The 19,576-nt window shown below is 45.7% G+C and overlaps 2 protein-coding genes across 2 annotated transcripts; both read right to left on the bottom strand.

Moving 5' to 3' along the window:
- Positions 1–452: 452 nt before the first annotated feature.
- OGFR (opioid growth factor receptor) lies at positions 453–9,242 on the bottom strand. The gene is made up of 8 exons (XM_054274754.1): positions 8,927–9,242; positions 5,334–5,378; positions 4,591–4,653; positions 4,223–4,307; positions 3,796–3,874; positions 3,278–3,344; positions 2,851–2,999; positions 453–2,053 (listed from the first exon to the last, which is right to left on the bottom strand). The coding sequence occupies exons 1-8, from the start codon at positions 9,146–9,148 to the stop codon at positions 679–681; spliced, it is 2,085 nt and encodes a 694-aa protein (XP_054130729.1). The 5' UTR covers positions 9,149–9,242; the 3' UTR covers positions 453–678.
- Positions 9,243–10,798: 1,556 nt separating this feature from the next.
- MRGBP (MRG domain binding protein) lies at positions 10,799–15,631 on the bottom strand. The gene is made up of 5 exons (XM_054274571.1): positions 15,409–15,631; positions 14,363–14,484; positions 13,735–13,816; positions 13,166–13,243; positions 10,799–12,142 (listed from the first exon to the last, which is right to left on the bottom strand). The coding sequence occupies exons 1-5, from the start codon at positions 15,629–15,631 to the stop codon at positions 11,952–11,954; spliced, it is 696 nt and encodes a 231-aa protein (XP_054130546.1). The 3' UTR covers positions 10,799–11,951.
- Positions 15,632–19,576: the final 3,945 nt, after the last annotated feature.

The raw sequence follows: 19,576 nt of genomic DNA, 5'->3' as shown, positions 1-19,576 counted from the left end.
AAGAGAATTCCTCAGCACTTTGCATCTCGAGAGAACAGAATCTCTACACAAAGGTTCACACTGGTCAGAGACACATTTTGGCTAAAGATCTATCCCAGTCTAAAGCCAAACCTACTTTCCTTATAGGAAGAGAGGCAACTACATTGACATCATGTGAAATCCATATACTCATCTCTTTTAGAGAAACAGCAATTCTGCCAGGAAAAAACTCCTGGGAAGGTACAGCCTTTCACAGTAACAAATAGAAGTCACACAGCAATAGAAAGGCCTGGCAAATTAGGTCATGCTGTCTTTACATTAAAAATCATGTCTTTAATAAATACTTAGGTAATTCAAACAAGGAGACAGATCAGTTTTCCTCTTCTCTTTCAGTAGGGACATAACCAGAATCAAAGCAAAGTGCAAAAATCCCCGTTGCTCCAAGATAGCCCTGAACATCAGATAAAACCCAGCCTGTCCATGAAGATGAGTAAATAAAGTTTTCCTCTTTAGGGTAACCAAGAGCTGGATCTCAGTGAGTTTACTACAGATGATGAAAAATCATGGAAGAGTGAAAGTGAGACAGGGGCCAGCTGGATCATCCCAAAGGACGTTTATTCAGTTCTCCAAGCCACCAAAGCTGGCTCCCAGTACAGGGCAGTGCCATCTCTGCTGGCTCAGGTGCTCGCTGTGCTGCTCTCACTCTGCTGCTCCCTGCTCTCCACCAGGCTCTGCTCCATTCTCAGAGCCTTCACCTTTCTCTGGTGGGACCTTAGCACTGTTTTCTTCAGGACAAGTGGGTGTTATGCTCTGCTCATGACTCTCTGGAGCTTGCTTCTTGTCTGCGTCTTCTGCTTGCCCTTTTTCACCTGCCTTTTCCACCTTTTCCTGCTGTCCTACTCCATCTAGTTCACTTTTACCCCCCATGAGTTTGCTGTTGCAGCGGTGCTGATCACCCCCTGCTGAGTTTTGCTCTCCACTGGACTTGCAGCCATCCTTGACTGGAGCAGTGCAGCCAGTCCTGGGGGGCCTGGAAGCAGCTGGGGCTCTCACAGCCCCACCATCTGCATCACCACCACCCTCCTTCTCACTTGGCACTTCCACAGCTGCATTTTCCTCACTGACACCTCCTTTTCCAGCCTCACCATTAGCAGCAGATGGATTTGCCTTGGCAGCAGAGGCTGAGGGCCCCATGCTCAGGTTTATGGCCAAGCTCACTTGTTTGCCTCTGGATGTTTTTTTATCAACCTTCCTGCGTTTCACAGCCGCGTCTGCGGCCTCCGGCGCCGCCGGCTCTTTGGTGCTTGAATCATCTTCCTTCAGAGCCTCCTGAGCCTCCTCTGCCTGGGAGCCTGGCTCTGAGCAGGGGATCTCTGCATCAATTGCACACTCTCCCAGATTATGGGAAATGTTTTCAATATCAGCAGAGTTTTTCAATGATCCGTCGCCTTTAGCACCTGCCAAACCTGCATTCAGTTTTCTCTTCTTGCTCTCCTTTGTGCAATCATTCTCTGCAGTACCCTGCCCTTCCTCAGCTTCATTTTTTAAATCCTCTTCCTCCAGCTGGCCAAATGAAGCTTCTTTCTCCCCTTCATCATTTCCTGCCTTCAGAACACATTTGCTTATCTTCTCCTTTACATGTTCATCACTCATTTCAGGCTGCAACTCCGCAGCATCTGCAGCTTTCTGTTCCACCTCTGAGCACTGGTTCTGATCCTTCTCCACAGGATCACATTTCTGACACTGAGCGTCCTGTTTATCCTCAGGCCTTTGGTGCAGCTGTGCCCTGGCAGAGCGGGGTCTGTACTTTTGGAGTTTGTCACGAGGCCCCCACACGAAGCTGCTCTGAGGTTTGAAGTGTTGCCAAGCGTAGTGGATGAGTTCCCTCCTCTTTTCTTTGCTCCTGACAGTGAACAGGAAGTAATCCAAGGCACTTCTCTTGACATTTGGTAATGTCTCCTCAACAAGAGTTTCTGTGAGGAAAAACTTCACCAAGTGCACTTGATAGTCTTCATATCCCATCTCCCCCAGGCACTTCAGGATGCGAGTAATCCTCAAATTGTTGTGGCTGAACCTGGAGAAAACAGATAAGCAAAGCTATCAAGGGAAAGCCTTACAAGTCACCGTGAACCTCTGGGACATCTGGAAAATGTTTTATCCTTTACTGACTGTGAGCCATTAAAGACTGTTTGACAATGCAAATGGGAGCACAGATGGGCTTACTTTTAAGGCACCCACTGCTGCTGTTTGCCTTCAGCAGCTCCTTCCTAACCCTCGCTGGGCTGACAGGATTCATCATCAGCTGCTTGGAAAGGTTCTGGCTTTCTGAATCAGCCACCAGTAGGTAAGAACCACCATGTTGGAGCAGGTACACAAGTCCTGCCCCTGACGGAGAGCCTGCAGTGTGGAGAATACAGGCATGAAAGGATGCTGCCAAAACCTCAGGACTTAAGCTAGACACAGCTGGTTTTTCCTTTTTTATTTTAATACTTCACAGACTTCAAGTTGTTTTTTCTTTTGTGATTATGCTCACTCCTTTCAAGAGGTTAGTATCACCAGGAAGGGTTGTTACTTACTCCACAAAACCTGCAATAATATAAAACCATCCCATTTGCAGAGCACTTTTCACACAAGGACTCACAGCATTTTACACACATTAAGGGTGCTTCATAAACAACCAGGGAACCATATGGAAAGACTTCTATTTTGTAGCTTAAGAGAATACAAGTTAAAAATACTTTCACTAGATAACATTTATCAACAAAAGTCTCCATTCCTCTATGGCTGGGGGTTTCCTAGGCTTAGACTTTGTTTTCCCCTTCAAAGAAGTGCCTGGCTGCAGTAAATGCTCAACAGCATCAACACAATCACCTGTTCAAGTTTTCAAATCGTTCACGCCAATTCTCTGCTCTCTCAAGTTCTCCAGTTTCTTCATTGACCAGGTTGATTCCATAAAATCCCAGCATGAGCTTGTAAGCACGTAAAAACCTGTCCATGACTTCCTTGGACTTCCTGAAGGCCTGAAAACAGGACACAGCAATTAGGAAAAAAAAATGCAACTCCCTAATTACCTGCACCAGATTAAGGGCACCTGAATTCTAAACAAGGGTTGATTGTATCATTAGCATTTCACTGCTGACACAAGACAGCCAAATGCTTCACTGTGAGCTCTGTGCACACTAAAAACCCAAGGAAACAACAGAAAAAAACACTAGACTTCAAATACAAGGTATTTAGGGGAGATCTTAACACCCTTCAGATCTCAAAGAAGAAAGAGACAAATGCTTAAAATAAATACCTGGATTTCTTGACAGGTGAGTGGCCTGGCACGCCAGTTCATCCCATGCTCACGTAAAGGGAACAGCCTGAAGAGAATGGAATTTTCAGGTCAGATGAGCAAAGATGACATCCAACCCAGGGTACCCAACGTGTTAAAACCAAAACAGATTCCAAAATTTGTGGTATCACAGGCAGCTCTTGGAGAACTCCCATCCTTAGGGACACAGAAGTTTTGTTCTAGTAAACTCCTCCCATAAAAGTATTGTCTACACTAATAACAAAAAACTTTGCCTATGTGGATCTCTCTCCTTGCCTTAACTTTGTGCCACAAGACCACAAAGGACTGGAATCTATTGCCACAGCTGCACTAGAAACCTGTGCTTTCAGGAGTTCTAGTGCTCTCCTTCCTCAGGAGTGCATCTCAATTAACTGAAGCAATTTTGGGCCATGTGTGAAGCTGAAATCAGTAACACGGATCCACCTGACACTTACAAAAGGCACAACTAGAGAGGCACTGTGTTCGTGCAAACAATTTACCACTGTATGTAGGAATGGTTTTCTTCCAGTGTTTCATACTTGTCCCCCCAAGATGAGAGCAGAGTTTCAATATGCACACCTGCAAGGAAAAGGAAAAGGTCAGGCAAGAAGTGATACCAAAATAAAGTTAGCCAGTCAGTCACTCCACACAGCTCACTATCCTAACTCAGATATTTACAGATAAGCATTAGCTCCTCCAACAAGACAACCAGCCAGAAAAATACCTTTGTTTCCTACCACCAGAATACTAAGGATAATACAGCAGGAATATTTAATAATTGAAGTTCTTGATGGGTTTTTATTGGTTTGGGTGGTGGTTTTGGTTGGTTGCTTGGTTTGGTTTGTTATTGTCTCACATGGATGAAACTACTCTCTCATCACCCAGCTGCAGTAGATGGCATCAGCAGCCACCACACAAGGCACTCACCGTGGGGCATAAAAGCAATCTCATTTTTGTAAAAGCTTAAGTTCCACATTTCTTCATCCTCCTCATTCTCTGGTTCTTTCAAATCCTGGAGATGAGAACAAGAAATGAACAAACAGCAACCCTTTAAAAGGCAATACTTCCCTTTGCTTTCCCTCACATTCCCTACACATTTCAAGCTAAATCCTCCAAATGTGCTTTGGCAAGTAGCAGCTTGCTTCTGATGCACCCACATGCACATCATCCCTTCCCCCTCACAAATGAATCCTTGGAAGGTGCTGAGCCTGTAAAGCAAAGGCAAAAAGGAGCTCCCAGATGCAGGAAGAGCTCCTGCAGCAGGAGAGGTGAGGAGCAGCCCCAGGGGCACCTACTGGGTAATGGTTTCTGTATCTCTGCAGGTCTCGCGCCGCGGTCCAGTTGCGCCTCCCGCTGCACTGCGGAGAAGAGACAGAGCAGAGACTCAGAATAAAATCACAAAATCACCTTCTGCAAAATAAAATAACATTATATAATGCCCTGACTGAATTCAGCACCCCATACAGGTTCCCCTGCATGTCCTCTGCACTCCCAGCACCCCCAAAACCAACCAGACTGGTGCTGTAGCCATGTCTCTGCATTCCTGAAGACAAATTTAAACTAAGAGAAGATAACACCATCTCCTGTCACCAAAATACTTTTTTTTTTCTTCTCATCTTATTAATCAAGGTGTATACCTTTCATCCCACTTGGGTTTGCCAATGGAAAAGATCAGAACAAGCTGGAAATCCCAAATATGAAAATGGGATTGTTTTTCCTTAACTCAAAGGTTTCAAAACAAGACATGTCTCTGAGCTGCTATAAACCCTAGTGAAGAGAGGCTAGACCTTAAAATTGCAGAATTTAGGATGCAGAAATATACCTTGAATTCAAGATTCTCATTTCCTGCAGACCTTGCTGAAATAAAAGTTTTCTTCATCTTTGCTTTACGCTCAAGATCAGCCTTGCTGATTTAGACAGTGGATAGCACCAGAGCCACATGGTCACATTAAATATTTATTTTATTGGACTTCTCTTCCAATCATAACCTTCAATATTACTCATCTTTCCATGTAACCAAATTTTATGTCAAGCCTACCTGAAAACTCCTCCAAGACAGCAGTGAGGAATTTGAGCTTTGATCCTGCAAATAGAAAACATTTAGTTGGAACATTTTGAAACCAAACTTGACTAAGAAAATAAAAAAATAGATACAAAATGAGAATACCCACAGCAGTGACTCACAGGATCCTTATTAGTTGCCAAGTGACAGATTTACCTAGTTACAGCTGAATTCACTGTATTTTATGCATAATTCAAATTGCTACAGAGAAAAACCTGTGGTGCCAGGCACATGAACAGGCACCAGGTTCTCATCACAGATGTGCTAGATTCATTCCAAGTGTCACATTTAGACAGAACTCACAAAGAACAGCTTCATTTCCCCCTCTGAACTACTTCATGGAAATAGAAGTTCCAAGTATGCCTTAGTTTAAAGTGCATTTTAGCTGCAATACATACATATTTATTTATTCATACATTTGATGACCTCAGTGATAAGGGATTTTGTTACATTTCACAAGCAACACAGACAGGTGCAATCTTGCTGAGCGCTGAACCATCTTATCCCAAACCATGACAGGATTTTATTACAGTGTTCTGTGAATTGAGAAGCACCAAAAGGAACAAGACTGCTCATGAACAGAAGGCACCCAAAGCACAGCACAGCCAGGGGGTTCAATGCCAGCTCACAGAGAGAACAGGGAAGTTGGGAAATGGGTGTAAGATGTGCAGAAACTTGCAAAACAAGCATTAAATGAAATTTAGAAGAAAGAAGCAGCAAAACCTCCCCCAAGTTACTTCATAACCTCACTTGATATTTCTTAACATCATATGCACAAGAGAAAAATGAAATCATTTTCTAACACTGATCACTATAGTTCATTAATTATTAGGGCAGGAATTAGTCTACATTTGTAAGACATTGCTGTAAGGAAGTCACCCATTCAGTTATCCTGATGACAGTTATGTGGCATTAATGACAATTTTGTTCCCAATTACCAAATAATCCCAGAAATTCTTTACATTTAAGGTTCTAAAGTAACATCCTTGAACACAGCCAGGTGGGACAGGAGAGCAGCAGACTGCTCCCACTCAGAAAGAGAAGGGGTTTGCTGAAGAGTCATTGAAGGCACAGAGACAGGTGCAATGCCATGGTGGAAGAGGCTGCAGAAGGCTTGTCCAGAAGGAAGCCAGACCCAGGGAAAAGAAAACCTGGAGCACAGCAATCCAGAGAACAAGATGGGGAAGCAAAGACAGCAAAACTCAGCTTTGCTCCTCCAAGCAGGTGCTGTTCCTGGGTCTCTACCAAACTTAAGGCCTTTCTTTCCAGGTAAGAAACACAAAGGCTGAAACCTTCCTGTAGAAATCCAACACCTTTTTGTCTCACAGCAAAACTGAGTGGGTTTCACACTCCAAACCTGCATCACACCAGGCACAACATGCATTGCTGTGGGAAAGGCAAAGGGAAGCAGAGAACATAACCAGGAGAGAGTGACAGAAAGAGGTTCTGGCTGAGAAACCAGCTGGAAAGCTGCTGGAACCAAAGGGGATGTGGATTGTGAACAAGGCACAGGAACATGAAAGATAAGAGTCCAGAAGAGTGATTGGAACCTCTTGTTGATGCAGATTTAGGAGAAGGCAGGCCCATGGGTTTGCTATTAAAACAGCTGATCATGAACTCCAGGTGTTACAGCAGTCTCAGAGGGAACTTCTTAAAATGAACACAACCCCCAAAGTTTTCAAAGCTCACCCATAGAAGCTTAAGGCACTGAAATGCAAAAGAGCTGGAAAGACACACCTGCAGGAACTTCAGGCTGTGAACACTAACAGAGACACAAGTGAAATGCAAAGACAGAAGCAGAACTTTGTTTTGAAAGCGCATAGCGAAAATAAAAATAAATAACTCTAACCTCAATACCAAAGAAAGACTTTATCTGCTCCAGCCATAAAGAAAACCATCCAAGCTGAGGGGAGAAGAATGAGAATTAGTGTAAAATAAGCAGAAGTAAGGAACAAGTTTGGGAAATTGATCCATGCCTTGGACAGGCTGCAAAGGCATAAATGGTTAGCAGAAGATTTACTGCTTCTTTGTGCATTTATTCTCAGTGCCCTCACAATTTTTTGGACACTGCCAGAGAGAGGTGATTACACATTCATCACTGAAGGAAGAGCTCCTATTTGAAAATGCAGAATTATATTTCAGGGCTGTCTCGGAGACAAAAACATCCTGCTTTGTAAGGCAAAGCTGGAAAAGTCCACTCACTGGAGTGAAAAAATGGTCCTTGCTTTTACAGTTGTCACCATCCAGAGTTGCTCTAAGGAAAACAAGGAACCTGAAGAACAAACACATTCAAACAGAACAATGGGAATGTTCTGAAGTTATTAAAACTTGTGAAGTCCAGCCACATACAAAAGAAAAGTTGATAAGAGTGCACTCCAACAGTGCAAAAAACTTCAAAGGAAATCTCTGCCTCCTCCCTTCAGAATTACAGCTATTCCACCCAAAATACCTTTGGCCTTTCCCAGATCTATGTGCACAGATAATTTCCTGTTCCTTCAAAAATGGTTATTTCTATTTTAAATGCTTATTAAGGAAAAAAAAAAAGGAAGTTTAATATCAAGCTCCTTTAAAAGTATATTCATTAGAAAGCTTTATCTGCCTATTCATATTCTAAAGATAAGGACGAGCTGTAGAAATGAAACTCCAAGTGAAGCAGTGGTTTCTCTTTCCCAGAAAGGGGAGGAGTTAAAGGACTGTAGCGTTTTTCCTGGGAAGTACTGAAAAGTATAAAGCTCTAATTACCACAGCAATGCTGGAGAAGAAATTACTGACCCCCAATGTCAAACTGAAATCCACTGAAACTAACAGAAACCTCAGATAAGACTAACAAATTCATTTTATTTCAAATAAACATTATTTTAAGGCACCAGACACATGTGCTTGTGTTTTGCAGCTTGCTCAAAACTGCACACGTACCTCGAGTTTTTTGGTTTTCAGAGTTGCTCTACACCCGTTCCCTAAGAAATACAACACGTCTACGAGAAATAAAGAGTTACAGCTCATTTTTAAAATTGAGCAGATGTTATGTAATGGATTTTTATTGATGGCATGACAGAGCCACCACACAAAGCTGAGGATACCAACCAAAAGCTTAAAAGAACATCACAATGCCATAACATCAAACCCAGCAGCCATCAGCAGTGGCCAACAGGCAGGTGCCACACACCACCTGTGCTTATGGGATAAAGCACCCACATCGTAGGGAATGGTGGGGAAAAACAAATTAAAATTACATCGCCCAGCTCGTGGCAATGTAATGGACCTTAAGGAGACATGAAGTGACAGCACCCCCGTAAACCCTGCTCCTCTAGGGGGGTTTGCTTCCCCAAGACGAGGACAAATTCCGTGCCGCTGATCCCCCGAGGGCCGCGGAGCCTCGCCTGGCACCGAGCGGGCAGCGAGCAGCGGCTGTGCCCGGGAACGGGCAAGGAAGGGCCGGCAAGGGGCTGGCAGGGCTCCCCTCAGGCCGTGCCGCCCCGCAGGCTCCGCTCTGTCCCCGTGTACCCACACGCACCTGGCCGTGCCCCGCAGGCTCCGCTCCGTCCCCTGTCCCCTGTCCCCACACGCACCTGGCCGTGCCACCTGCCGCACGCCCGGCCCTGCCCCGCAGGCTCCCCCGCATCCTCCGGCTCCTCCGCCGCCGCTCCCTCCGCCTCGCCTCCGCCGCCATCCTCCTCCTCGCCGTCCTCCTCATCCTCCTCCTCCCCCTCCCAGGTGGAGTCGTACTTCCAGAGGTTCGCCTCGTCCTCCGCCTCGTCCTCCTCCGCCCTGAGCGCGAACCAGGCCGCCATGGGAAGGCGAAGAGAAAGGGAAAGCGAAAGGGACCGGGATGTAGCGGCGGGACCGCCCGCCCGCGCGCACAAAGCCCAGGCACGTGTGGGGGGGAACGGGGGGACGGAAGCGCGGGCACGCCCCGCCCCCTTCTGCGCCGCCGCGCCCCATTGGCCGCCGCCCGCGCGGGCTCTGCGCCCGCCCGCACCGCGCCCGGGGGATCCGGCACCGCCCGCGGGCCCCGGGCGGAGCGGAGGGAGCGGGACTCGGGACGGGGATCAGAGAACGGCATTGCCGGCCTTGTACAGAACAGGGATCAGAGAACGGCATTGCCGGCCTTGCACAGGAACAGGGATCAGAGAACGGCATTCCCAGCCTTGCACAGGAACAGGGATCAGAGAGCGGCATTGCCGGCCTTGCACAGGAACAGGGATCAGAGAACGGCATTCCCAGCCTTGTACAGGAACAGGGATCAGAGAACGGCATTGCCGGCCTTGTACAGGAACAGGGATCAGAGAACGGCATTCCCAGCCTTGTACAGGAACAGGGATCAGAGAACGGCATTGCCGGCCTTGCACAGGAACAGGGATCAGAGAACGGCATTCCCAGCCTTGCACAGGAACAGGGATCAGAGAGCGGCATTGCCGGCCTTGCACAGGAACAGGGATCAGAGAACGGCATTCCCAGCCTTGTACAGGAACAGGGATCAGAGAACGGCATTGCCGGCCTTGTACAGGAACAGGGATCAGAGAACGGCATTCCCAGCCTTGTACAGGAACAGGGATCAGAGAACGGCATTGCCGGCCTTGCACAGGAACAGGGATCAGAGAACGGCATTCCCAGCCTTGCACAGGAACAGGGATCAGAGAGCGGCATTGCCGGCCTTGCACAGGAACAGGGATCAGAGAACGGCATTGCCGGCCTTGTACAGGAACAGGGATCAGAGAACGGCATTGCCGGCCTTGCACAGGAACAGGGATCAGAGAGCGGCATTGCCGGCCTTGCACAGGAACAGGGATCAGAGAACGGCATTCCCAGCCTTGTACAGGAACAGGGATCAGAGAACGGCATTGCCGGCCTTGCACAGGAACAGGGATCAGAGAGCGGCATTGCCGGCCTTGCACAGGAACAGGGATCAGAGAACGGCATTGCCGGCCTTGTACAGGAATAGGGATCAGAGAACGGACAGGAACAGGGAACAGAGAACGGCATTGCCGGCCGTGTACAGGAACAGGGATCAAAGAACAGCATTCCCAACGAGCCAGCACTCTGAAAGCAAAGGGGCCAACAAGCAAAGTGTTTACATTTGCTGATACTCGGCTTCATATCCAAACAATTCGTAAAAAGTCGGCATTGCTGCATTGACTGTGAAATCCCCAAGTGGGCTTTCCATGCTATGAGGTTGGTGCTGGGTGGTTGCACCCGTACACACCATTGTCGACTATTTCTACTTCAAGCTGTATAAACACTTCATTGGTAGAGCAAAACTTTTTGATTAGAATCCCATGGATGAGAAGGATTTGCCCACAGGGACATGAGACTTGAGTTCCAAAATCTGCACTTTATGGCCAAAATCTATGTAGATCATGACACAGTAATCAACGCTTAATGCTAAATTACTTCTAAAATAAGTTGGGCCAGATTTTAATCAAGTCACACAACAACTGCCATTTAGTAAAATAAAAACAAGTCAAATTTATTCTTTGTATAAAACAAGAGAAGCAAATTAGGCAGACAAGAACTTGGCTATGTACCTAGAATACAACCAAAAAATGAGAAGACTCCTAGTGCCTCACCTTGAAGGCAATACTGAGAGATCAAGAAGTAATTCTTCTTTTTATTAACTGATAGTTAATATAATGAAACAAATTCAGTACCATTTCAGCCTGCTTCATTCACCATTTAACAGGTGTGTGTTGACTGCAATCCATCTTTTGACAACACAAAAATAGTAACTTCATCAAATTTCAATGTTCTAGCATATAAAAGATAAGCATTACAATGTCAGCAAGATTCTTCGGTTGTAGAACAAAACAAACATTTTGGAAAACCAATTCCATTCACATCTACTAAAACTACTTTAAAAAAATAAATAATTAAGTACAAACCCCACTGTCATACGCTACTGTATTACAAATGGATGAAGCAACACCTCCACATTCAGGCACAGCTCAGCTGATCCCTTATAAAACCATGTGTCATCACCAGATATCTTATTTAGGACACTTATTAAGTATTTGGGCTAGAGGCATTATAATTTTCACTTTACTTATGGTTGAAAAATTTTACATCAAAAAGGGTGAAATGAGGTTCCTCCAGCAATGAGAGCAACAGAATGCTTCAAATGCAGTGGTCATCTGCATTTAAAATAATTTTAGTTTTACTGAACCAACAAATTGAGGCATTTGATACAAATGGAAGGGAAATGGCCAAACATTACCCACAGGTGGTCTGTAAAGTCAGAGACAGCAATGGCAGAAAAAGCTATCCCACATTTACAGAAATCACCTCTGCTCTTGATGGCCCATGTGCCCCATGGGGCACTCTTCCCACGAGCTGTGCTGACACAGAGTGTGTTGCTGGTTTGAAATGCAGCCCTGGCACTGTCACCCACTGTCACACCCACCCTCCCCTCTGCCAGCTTTGTCCCCACACCCCGGGGGTGGCAGCTCCTCGCTGCTGCCCAGAACCCCCAGGAGAGACAGAGCCAACGCGCAGATTCCTCAAATACTGGCTCAGGTATCTTCTACTTCCTCCCAAAGTTTGTGTGCTGCTCCTTGTTTTTCCTGCTCCCATGCCAGGGTTTGTCACTGCTCCTCAGCTCTACGTCCTGCGTCGTTTGGCAGCGCTGGGACTCGAGGGGTTGCTGTTGGCATTCAGAACCTTCTCGGTGACTCTGTTGCGCTTCCTCTTATCAGACCCTTCTTTGGATCCAGGATCTGATGAAGTTTTCTCTTTCTCTTTGCTGCTTGGCTTTTCTGTTGTTTTTCCTAAACTTCCAGAGGGTGCAAAAACTGAAACAGGACCAAAGTAATGATTCCAGATCAGAGTCATACACAAAGGCAAACAAGAGTGTTATCAAACTTCTTTATATTCCATAAAACTTCTCAAAACAATTGACTCTCAGCATACTTGTCCATCATTTAAGTCTTAAGGAAAAATCTCTGAGAAAGGCACATCTTGCTTTTATTATTTGCTTTAAAGACAGGCATATAGTTTGACAGGCTAAAAATCAAACTCATTAAGTGGAATTAAACAGCACTTAATATTAAAATAATTAAAGGAACACTTACAGAAACAGAGGACCAATCTATGGAATTTATAATCAACAGGAGTCATTACATTTGGTACCATAGATAATTTTAAAACTGAACACCCAAAATTTTAATATATTTTAAAATACATTTTAGATCTTTTATTACAGTCTTTAAACACCACTTATTCAGTGATATAAAGATGATGAAATTATATAGATAGCAGTTGGCTTTGTCTGTTAAGATAAATAGCAGGATCTCTATTGTTCACATTTGACTTGTTCTACAGCAAAGTGTTAGGAAAACAAGCCTTTTATTTAAAAGCAGCAAGATAATGAGAATAAAATAAAATAAGCACTCTGCCCACCTTCCCATTTCAGCACGCAATTTTACAATCTCTTTCGATTTATAGGTCCTATTTCCCCCATGACTACAAAGTTCCCAACACAGAGCATTCAAGTTCAAAAAAATCACTCAGCTTTCTTCCAGAGATCCTCAGATTCCTTCAGACTCCCAGGGGTTTGTCAAGTACATATTAAAGCCAAAAATCTCCAAAGCTATACAACTTTGTACAGATGCATTAGGAGCAAAGAAGAAGTCTTTTCAATAAGCAGCTGCTTACTCTGTGCACTCTTAAGTTAGTCAAGTTCTTAGCATGAGCACAGGCTAAGTCTGAGTACAAATCACAAAGTACACTGCATTTGGATTTACATTTTAACATTAATTTCTCAATTACAGTTGGTTTTTAATCTCGTATTACACAGTAGAGAGTTACAAAATTACCTTCTTCAGGACCTGCATGCGTTTCCATCTCTTCTTTTAAAACTTCCTCTTTCACTTCTTCTTCCATCATTACTTTTCCTACAGAAAGCATTGTTGGCAATGGTTAGATGGTTTTAGACCACATGGACTTTTTCTGGATTAGTAGCCTCTGCATAGTTGCATGTTTGCAAATATTCCATGCAACGTTCAGCATTAATTCAGTGCCAAGAAATTATTATTAACATGAGAAAGTGAAATGCTAAACAAGCAAAACATATTGCAATGTCTTATTTGTGCTAAGATTTTACACTGAATTTTTAGTGTACCTAGTAATTCAGAAACATTCCACTGAAGTTTAAAATATCCCAAGGAGTCCTTGGCAGGTGCTCAAATTTTCTAGTTTCTTCTTTGGATAGCACACATCAGCTAAATTTCAAAATCCAGCTCTCACTGCTCAATCTGAGATTTCTGTCAAACTCCTGCACATTTCTATTAGATTTGACAATACATGTTTTTTGGGGGGAATTTTGTTAAAGATTCTGAGATGAGATTAAAGCAACCAAGAACAAGAGACTGCAATCACATCTCACCTTCTCTCACTTCTTGAATCATTTCATCAGGAAGAGCAAAATTCTTCTCTATATTAGGGAATGGAAGAATCTCAGATTCATGCTTAAAAGAAAAGAAGGATCTCTGTGAGTGACTGGTAAAGACTTTAATTTGAATCTTGACATGCAATCTCAAGTTCTATTTTACATGCAATTAGGAGCTAAATAATTTTTAACAAGACATTTTAGATGTTAAAGAATCAGGAGGCTTCTGATACCAAACTGATTACTGAGGTCAGGATACCTGAGAGCTCAACTCAGGATCATTTGATATCATTTTTAGAACCCAAACATAGCAAATTCCTATGTAAACAATGGTAACATTCTCATTTGACACTTATATATGTATATAAACATGTTCTGGATCAGCATTAGGCAACTTTAACAAACAAAGTCAGAACATGGTATCTAAAACACCCTGAAAAACCTCACAAGCCACTGCAGGTTTTATTGTCTCCTACTTAATCTACTTTTTTATTCAGGGAAAACCCCATCAACTCACTGGAATGACACCTAATTCTAAGTACCATGAAAGGCACGACAGGCCCAGCGATTTTGGCCTGGCAAAACTTCTGAACTCCATGAAACAGCACCAACCCTTTATACTCACAAGAGCCTGCATATCATACATGGTGCTGAGATGGTCCCAGATCACTTTGGATGAGATCTGCCGTCCAATATTCTGGCTGAATTTATCCCGGATACAAATCATGTGGAAATGGCGATTCACACCTGGGGGAAGAACCCAGAGCAATTAACACTGCTAACAGTTTTATTTATGACACTTAGAGATATAAAAAAAATATTTATTTACTTATAAATGTAAAAAGCCATGTTGTTAAAAGGAATCAATACACTGCAGGAGAGACAGCTGGCAGCTGGGCAGGCAGATCTTTCACCCTACACTGCAGGTGCTGTTCTCTGGGGAGCTGAGGGTGCCCCTGTGGGTAATTCTAACACACAGCCAGAGCTTTTAGAGGGGCTGTGTGAGAAACATCCCAAGGGATGTACAGGGAGTGCTGTGTCCAGTTCTGGGCTCCTGAGTACAAGAGAGACACAGAGCTCCAGGTGTGGGTTGCGGGTCCACTGAGGGCAACAGAGGAGCAACTGGAGCATCCCTCTGACAATGAAAAGCGGAGGGAGCTGGGCCTGTTCAGTCTCCAGATGAGATATCTAAGAGGGGACATCAACAATGCTTATGAATATCTAAAGGGCGATGTCAAGAGCAATAGGACATAAAGCAATGGGCAGAAACTGATGCACAGGAAGCTCCACCTGAATACGAGGAAGAACTTCTTTATTGCGAGCACTGAAACACACTGCCCAGAGAGGCTGTGGAGCCTCCCCCACTAGAAATATTCCAGAACGGTCTGGACACATCCCGTGCCGTGTGCTCTGCAATGCCCCTGCCTAAGCAGGGACCCAGCGCTCTGTGCTGCTGTGGAAGCGCAGGGCAGCCGCTCACCCGGCGGCTCGGGGGCCCAGCCGGGCCCGGCGCTCCCTCCCCAGGCCCCGCCGCGCTCCGCGGGCCCGGCCCGGCTGCAGGGGCCGCTGGATCCATCCGGGAACCCCCGCCCGGCCCCGCTCCGCTTCCCGGCCCCGCTCCGCTCCCAGCCCCGGCTCCCGCCGCTCCCGGAGGCCGCGGCCCGCACTCACCTACGGGCTTGTGGCCCAGCATAGCGTGGAACAAGCACACCTCCACCTCCGGGCTCCACACCACCGCCGCCTCCTCCGCCGGCGCGCCGGGCTCCGGCCCGGCCGCCGCCGCCGCGGCAGCGGCCGCAACAGCGGCAGCGACCGCCGCGGCCGCCCCGGGCCCGGTCGCGGGCAGCGGCGGCTTCTCCACGGCGGCGGCCGAGCCGCCCTCCGCCTCGCTCATCCCCGCCGCGCCGCGCCCGCAGCGGCTCCTGCCGGCCGGGAGCCGGGCACGGCCGCGCCGGGGCCGGGCCTGGGGCGGGGGAGCCTCGGCGGGGCCGCGCAGGGTCGGGGGGGCTCCTCCGGACGGGGCCGCCCCGCGCTCGCAGCGCCGGAGGCGGGAGCTGAGCACCGGCAGCGGCCCTGAGGGACGGGCGAGGCCGCGGCTCGGCCCCGGAGGAGGCTCGGGGACTGCTGGGAGCAGCATGATGGAGCGCTGGGGAGAGCTTGGGGAACAACTGGGGAAAGAAAGGATTACGGGCCTCTGGAAGGGCCTTGCGGGGCTCTGGGGCACTACGGTCGTGTTTCAGGGTCTCTTGTTTTATAAGTAAAAAAAGCTGCCAATTTTTTTTAAAAAGGTTGCGGAGTGAACAGATTGGACCAGTTGCTGCTAGGGTGGAGTTCTAACTATTTGTTATAGTAATCACAGGTCGTTTTTGTTAACTACCTGTGTTTGATGGTTAAGAATTGCCCCTTTTGTCGAGTGACACCCTGCTGCTTCCTAGATGACACCCAGCTTGTGGAGTAGAAAGGACATTGAGTCAACATGCAAATGATATCGGATCCAGCATGCAGCGGGAGAGACCCCTCACCAAACCTAGCCAAAAACCCTTAAAACAACGAGCCAGCACAAAATTGAGAGATCAAAGTGATGTCTGGACGTGAGGAACAAAGCCCAGAGCCTGCAGAGATGCTGAGACCCTTTTTTGCCCTCGCCCTAGCCACGAAAGGACCTTGGTTAGAGGCAGGACCCTGGGAGTCAAACCGAAAAAATGGACGAGGGATTTTCCCGATGGTGTGCTGCGGGTGTAATTCCCGGCTCTGTCCGAGCCTAGACCTGTCAGTTTTCCCCACCCAAGCTGATCACTTGTAACAAAGGTTTTCTAATATATGGTAGGGATAGTTCATGCAATTAATGTACGGTATAAAATATTGTGAAATCCGAAAGCATGTCTTTTGACCATCCCGAGCGGAAGCAGCTGTTTAGATTCAACTAGTTCCCGGACACAAGTTAGAAGCTTCCAGAGTGATAATCACCGGTTTCTCGAGTTGTGGGGAGCCACCCAAGAGCGATTATCGCCTTGCCGATTGCATCTATCAAGATAGTCAGCGGCGCCAAACTGATACATGTGAATGCACGGCTTCCCGGAGCCTATTGTCGCAGACTACACGCCTGGACCACCTCTGCACATGGAAAGAAACATCGATGCGTGTGAAGAGATACGAAGGAAATTCGGTCATCTTTGCCTCGGGCAGAACAAACTGTATAAAACCTCGCTGCAAGAAGCAGCACGTGTGAACCGAGGGGGAGACTCTGACACTCGGGAGGTCACATCCAGGTTCACCCGGTGTCGACCCCGGGCTCGACACTGTATCTTTGGCTGCGGTTCGTTTCGAAGAACGAACTTCGGTCACGCAGACAAAGTAATAAATCTTTGCTAAATTTTTGATAATTTTGGCTCACGATTTGATCATTTATAGCAGCATTAAAAAGGAGAAAAGTCTCCTGCCTGTGTTTATTTCATCTTGGGCCGGTCGCGGAGGCAGCGAAGTGCTGCCATCCCCATGGGCTCTGCAGGGCTCTGCTCTGTGTTTTGGGACCCCTGGACTGGGATGGGAACTGGGGGTCACAGCGGGGCTGGGGGTCAGCCCTGCTGCCCTGGAAACCTCGGCCACACGAGTGCTTACCCCAAAACTGCCATGGTGGAAGGATATCCCAAGCACTGCAACTCTTCTCCTTGTTACAACAGGATCGTTTTGTATAAAACCAATCGGTTTTGATCAATATTGATCATTTATATCAGATACCAACCTGGCACTGATGCTTAACAAATAACTGCTTGGCTTGGTTACAAAATGCAGAACCTATCAGCTTTGCCCATCATTTAAGATATAAAAGAAAAAATTTGTTTGGGAAGAAAGGGAATGTATGACTCCCTCGGAGATAAGGGGTTTTTGCCTTGTTAGGTATAATTAGACACACAGGCACGAAATAGGAGTGCTGTTGCTTAGGTGATAGGGCTTTCCAATTGCTCACTCCTCACTTGAAGATTTAATCCATTTTGTGACATTAAAAGTATTTCAACAACAAATAATGATCACATCATATGCAAGGAATGAGTGTTCTGAGTGAATAATAAATCAGTGGGGACAAATACTCACAAGCAGAGACATTATTTTAATGCAAATCATCCAAATAATAAAAAGCAGGAAGGGAAGGATGCAATTTTCTGAAATTGAACTTTCTGTACTTGTTTGTACCCAAAGAGCTGTCTCGTATCATTGTTTTGGGCTTGATGTAATTAATACCCTGAACAGTTTAGTCTAACATTGAATAAACATTTGAAATAAGTTAAACCCAGAACCTCATGTGTGAAGTTTGGTTGTGTGGATCCTGGATGTGGATGCCTGGGTACAAATCCTCTTTTTCAGTCTGATCTCTTGGAATGGAAAGGATTCTGTGACTCCAGTCTGGCTTAGATGCTGTTGAAGTTCTCCAGGCACAGCTTTCTCTGAGAGCTCCAGAGTGACCAGAGATCTTGTTGGAACGACTTCTCTGCATCAAGACTAGAGGAATCTCAGAAATATTCCCTCTGCCTGCTGTCACTGCTGTACCCGTGTCCTGCCTGTGCTGGACCTGCCTTCACACAGCCCAGGCTTCACAGATTTCCTCGTTTTGAGCCCAAATTACCTATCCACAGGACTTTGCCAATCTCAAACACAGGTCCTCATGTTTTTGCAGTTAAATCCAGCCCTAAATCTCAGCCCTGCTGAATCTTTCAGTGTTTATTTGATCTATGCTGCTGCCTGGTCCTCAGCTGCTACTGAGAGAAAGGCTGATGATTTCCTGTGATGGCTGCACAGCAGGAGGAAATGAGTTCCTCAACAACTAAATCCCTGCTTTCATACATGTTTCTAGACACAGAAAAATGAGGGGAGAAAGAAAAGCAAATAAATTTTGGGATATAAAAATTGTTCCCCAGTAGAACAGTTTTCAAAGTTTTGCAGGAATAACTTATTTTTAAGCCTGTGTAAGACACTGAGTTTCAGCACTTTCATCTGTCACATTAAGCTCCTACTTAAAGACATCAAGAGGGAATAACTGTGTCAACTCAGACAGCAATTTTTATGTCACTAAGTTCTGATGGCTAAAAAAAGTAACATGTGAAACAGAATATGAAAAAAACCTATGTCTACCTCTGAAAATACAACAGCATCTGAAAACAATTCAATTCAGTGCAATAATATTAATGCAACAGGAGCAGTGTGTGCATAAACTGGCTGCTATTTTGTTTCCATCACAAATAATTACATTTCTGTGTGTCTGATTCCCTTGTCACGTTCAATGCCTCTAGGAAACATATGGGAGCCTATAATAATGCCACATACAGCCTCCACCTGGATTTTGACCAGAGTTTAATTTTTCCCTCATTAAATTTGACTGCTTTGGTTTCTTTTTTTTCAGTCACCGAACAGATTTTTCACAAAAATTTACACTTCTCTCGTTCAACTTTAAATTCTACTTTTGGGTTTAAGCAGATATGGTCTGTGTAAGATGTGCATGATTTTATTCCCTTCTTTTTCTTCCTACTCTTTAGGCTGCTTTCAGCCTTAAAATTCTGGCTGGTTGTTGTGTCACCTAAGGGTGCTGAGCCCTTGGCTGGATCAGTGTTTCCCCCACCAGAAGATGATCAGTAATTCCCTAAGACTTTGCAACAACTGAGAAATCCGCCTGGCATTTGGCATTCTCCCTAGAAACGTTGGATTTCTGGGATAGGCAATATGGCTACAACTATTTCTGTCATTATTTTAGAACACCATGTGCTAGTGCCCTTAACAAAGCAAAAATTTCGTTCCAAATCCTGTAATTTTTTGGTGTGCCTCACGAACATTTGTAAATGAGTATCAT

This window comes from Melozone crissalis, unplaced genomic scaffold, assembly GCF_028551555.1.
Source record: "Melozone crissalis strain CALT ecotype California unplaced genomic scaffold, PUWL_Pcris_2 ptg000017l_1, whole genome shotgun sequence".
Lineage (NCBI taxonomy): Eukaryota > Metazoa > Chordata > Aves > Passeriformes > Passerellidae > Melozone > Melozone crissalis.
The sequence above is the reverse complement of the archived record's forward strand: the minus strand, read 5'-3'. Positions and strand labels throughout refer to the sequence as shown.

Coding starts and splice junctions, on each gene's coding strand:
- MRGBP (XM_054274571.1), bottom strand. CDS start 15,631: ATGAGCGAGGCGGAGGGCGGCTCGGCCGCCGCCGTGGAGAAGCCGCCG. Junction 13,817..14,362: donor TGTATGATATGCAGGCTCTT/GTGAGTATAAAG, acceptor TTTTCTTTTAAG/CATGAATCTGAGATTCTTCC. Junction 13,244..13,734: donor GATTCAAGAAGTGAGAGAAG/GTGAGATGTGAT, acceptor TGCTTTCTGTAG/GAAAAGTAATGATGGAAGAA.
- OGFR (XM_054274754.1), bottom strand. CDS start 9,148: ATGGCGGCCTGGTTCGCGCTCAGGGCGGAGGAGGACGAGGCGGAGGAC. Junction 5,379..8,926: donor GCGGCAGGTGGCACGGCCAG/GTGCGTGTGGGG, acceptor TTCTATTTGCAG/GATCAAAGCTCAAATTCCTC. Junction 3,000..3,277: donor TCACCTGTCAAGAAATCCAG/GTATTTATTTTA, acceptor TCCTGTTTTCAG/GCCTTCAGGAAGTCCAAGGA.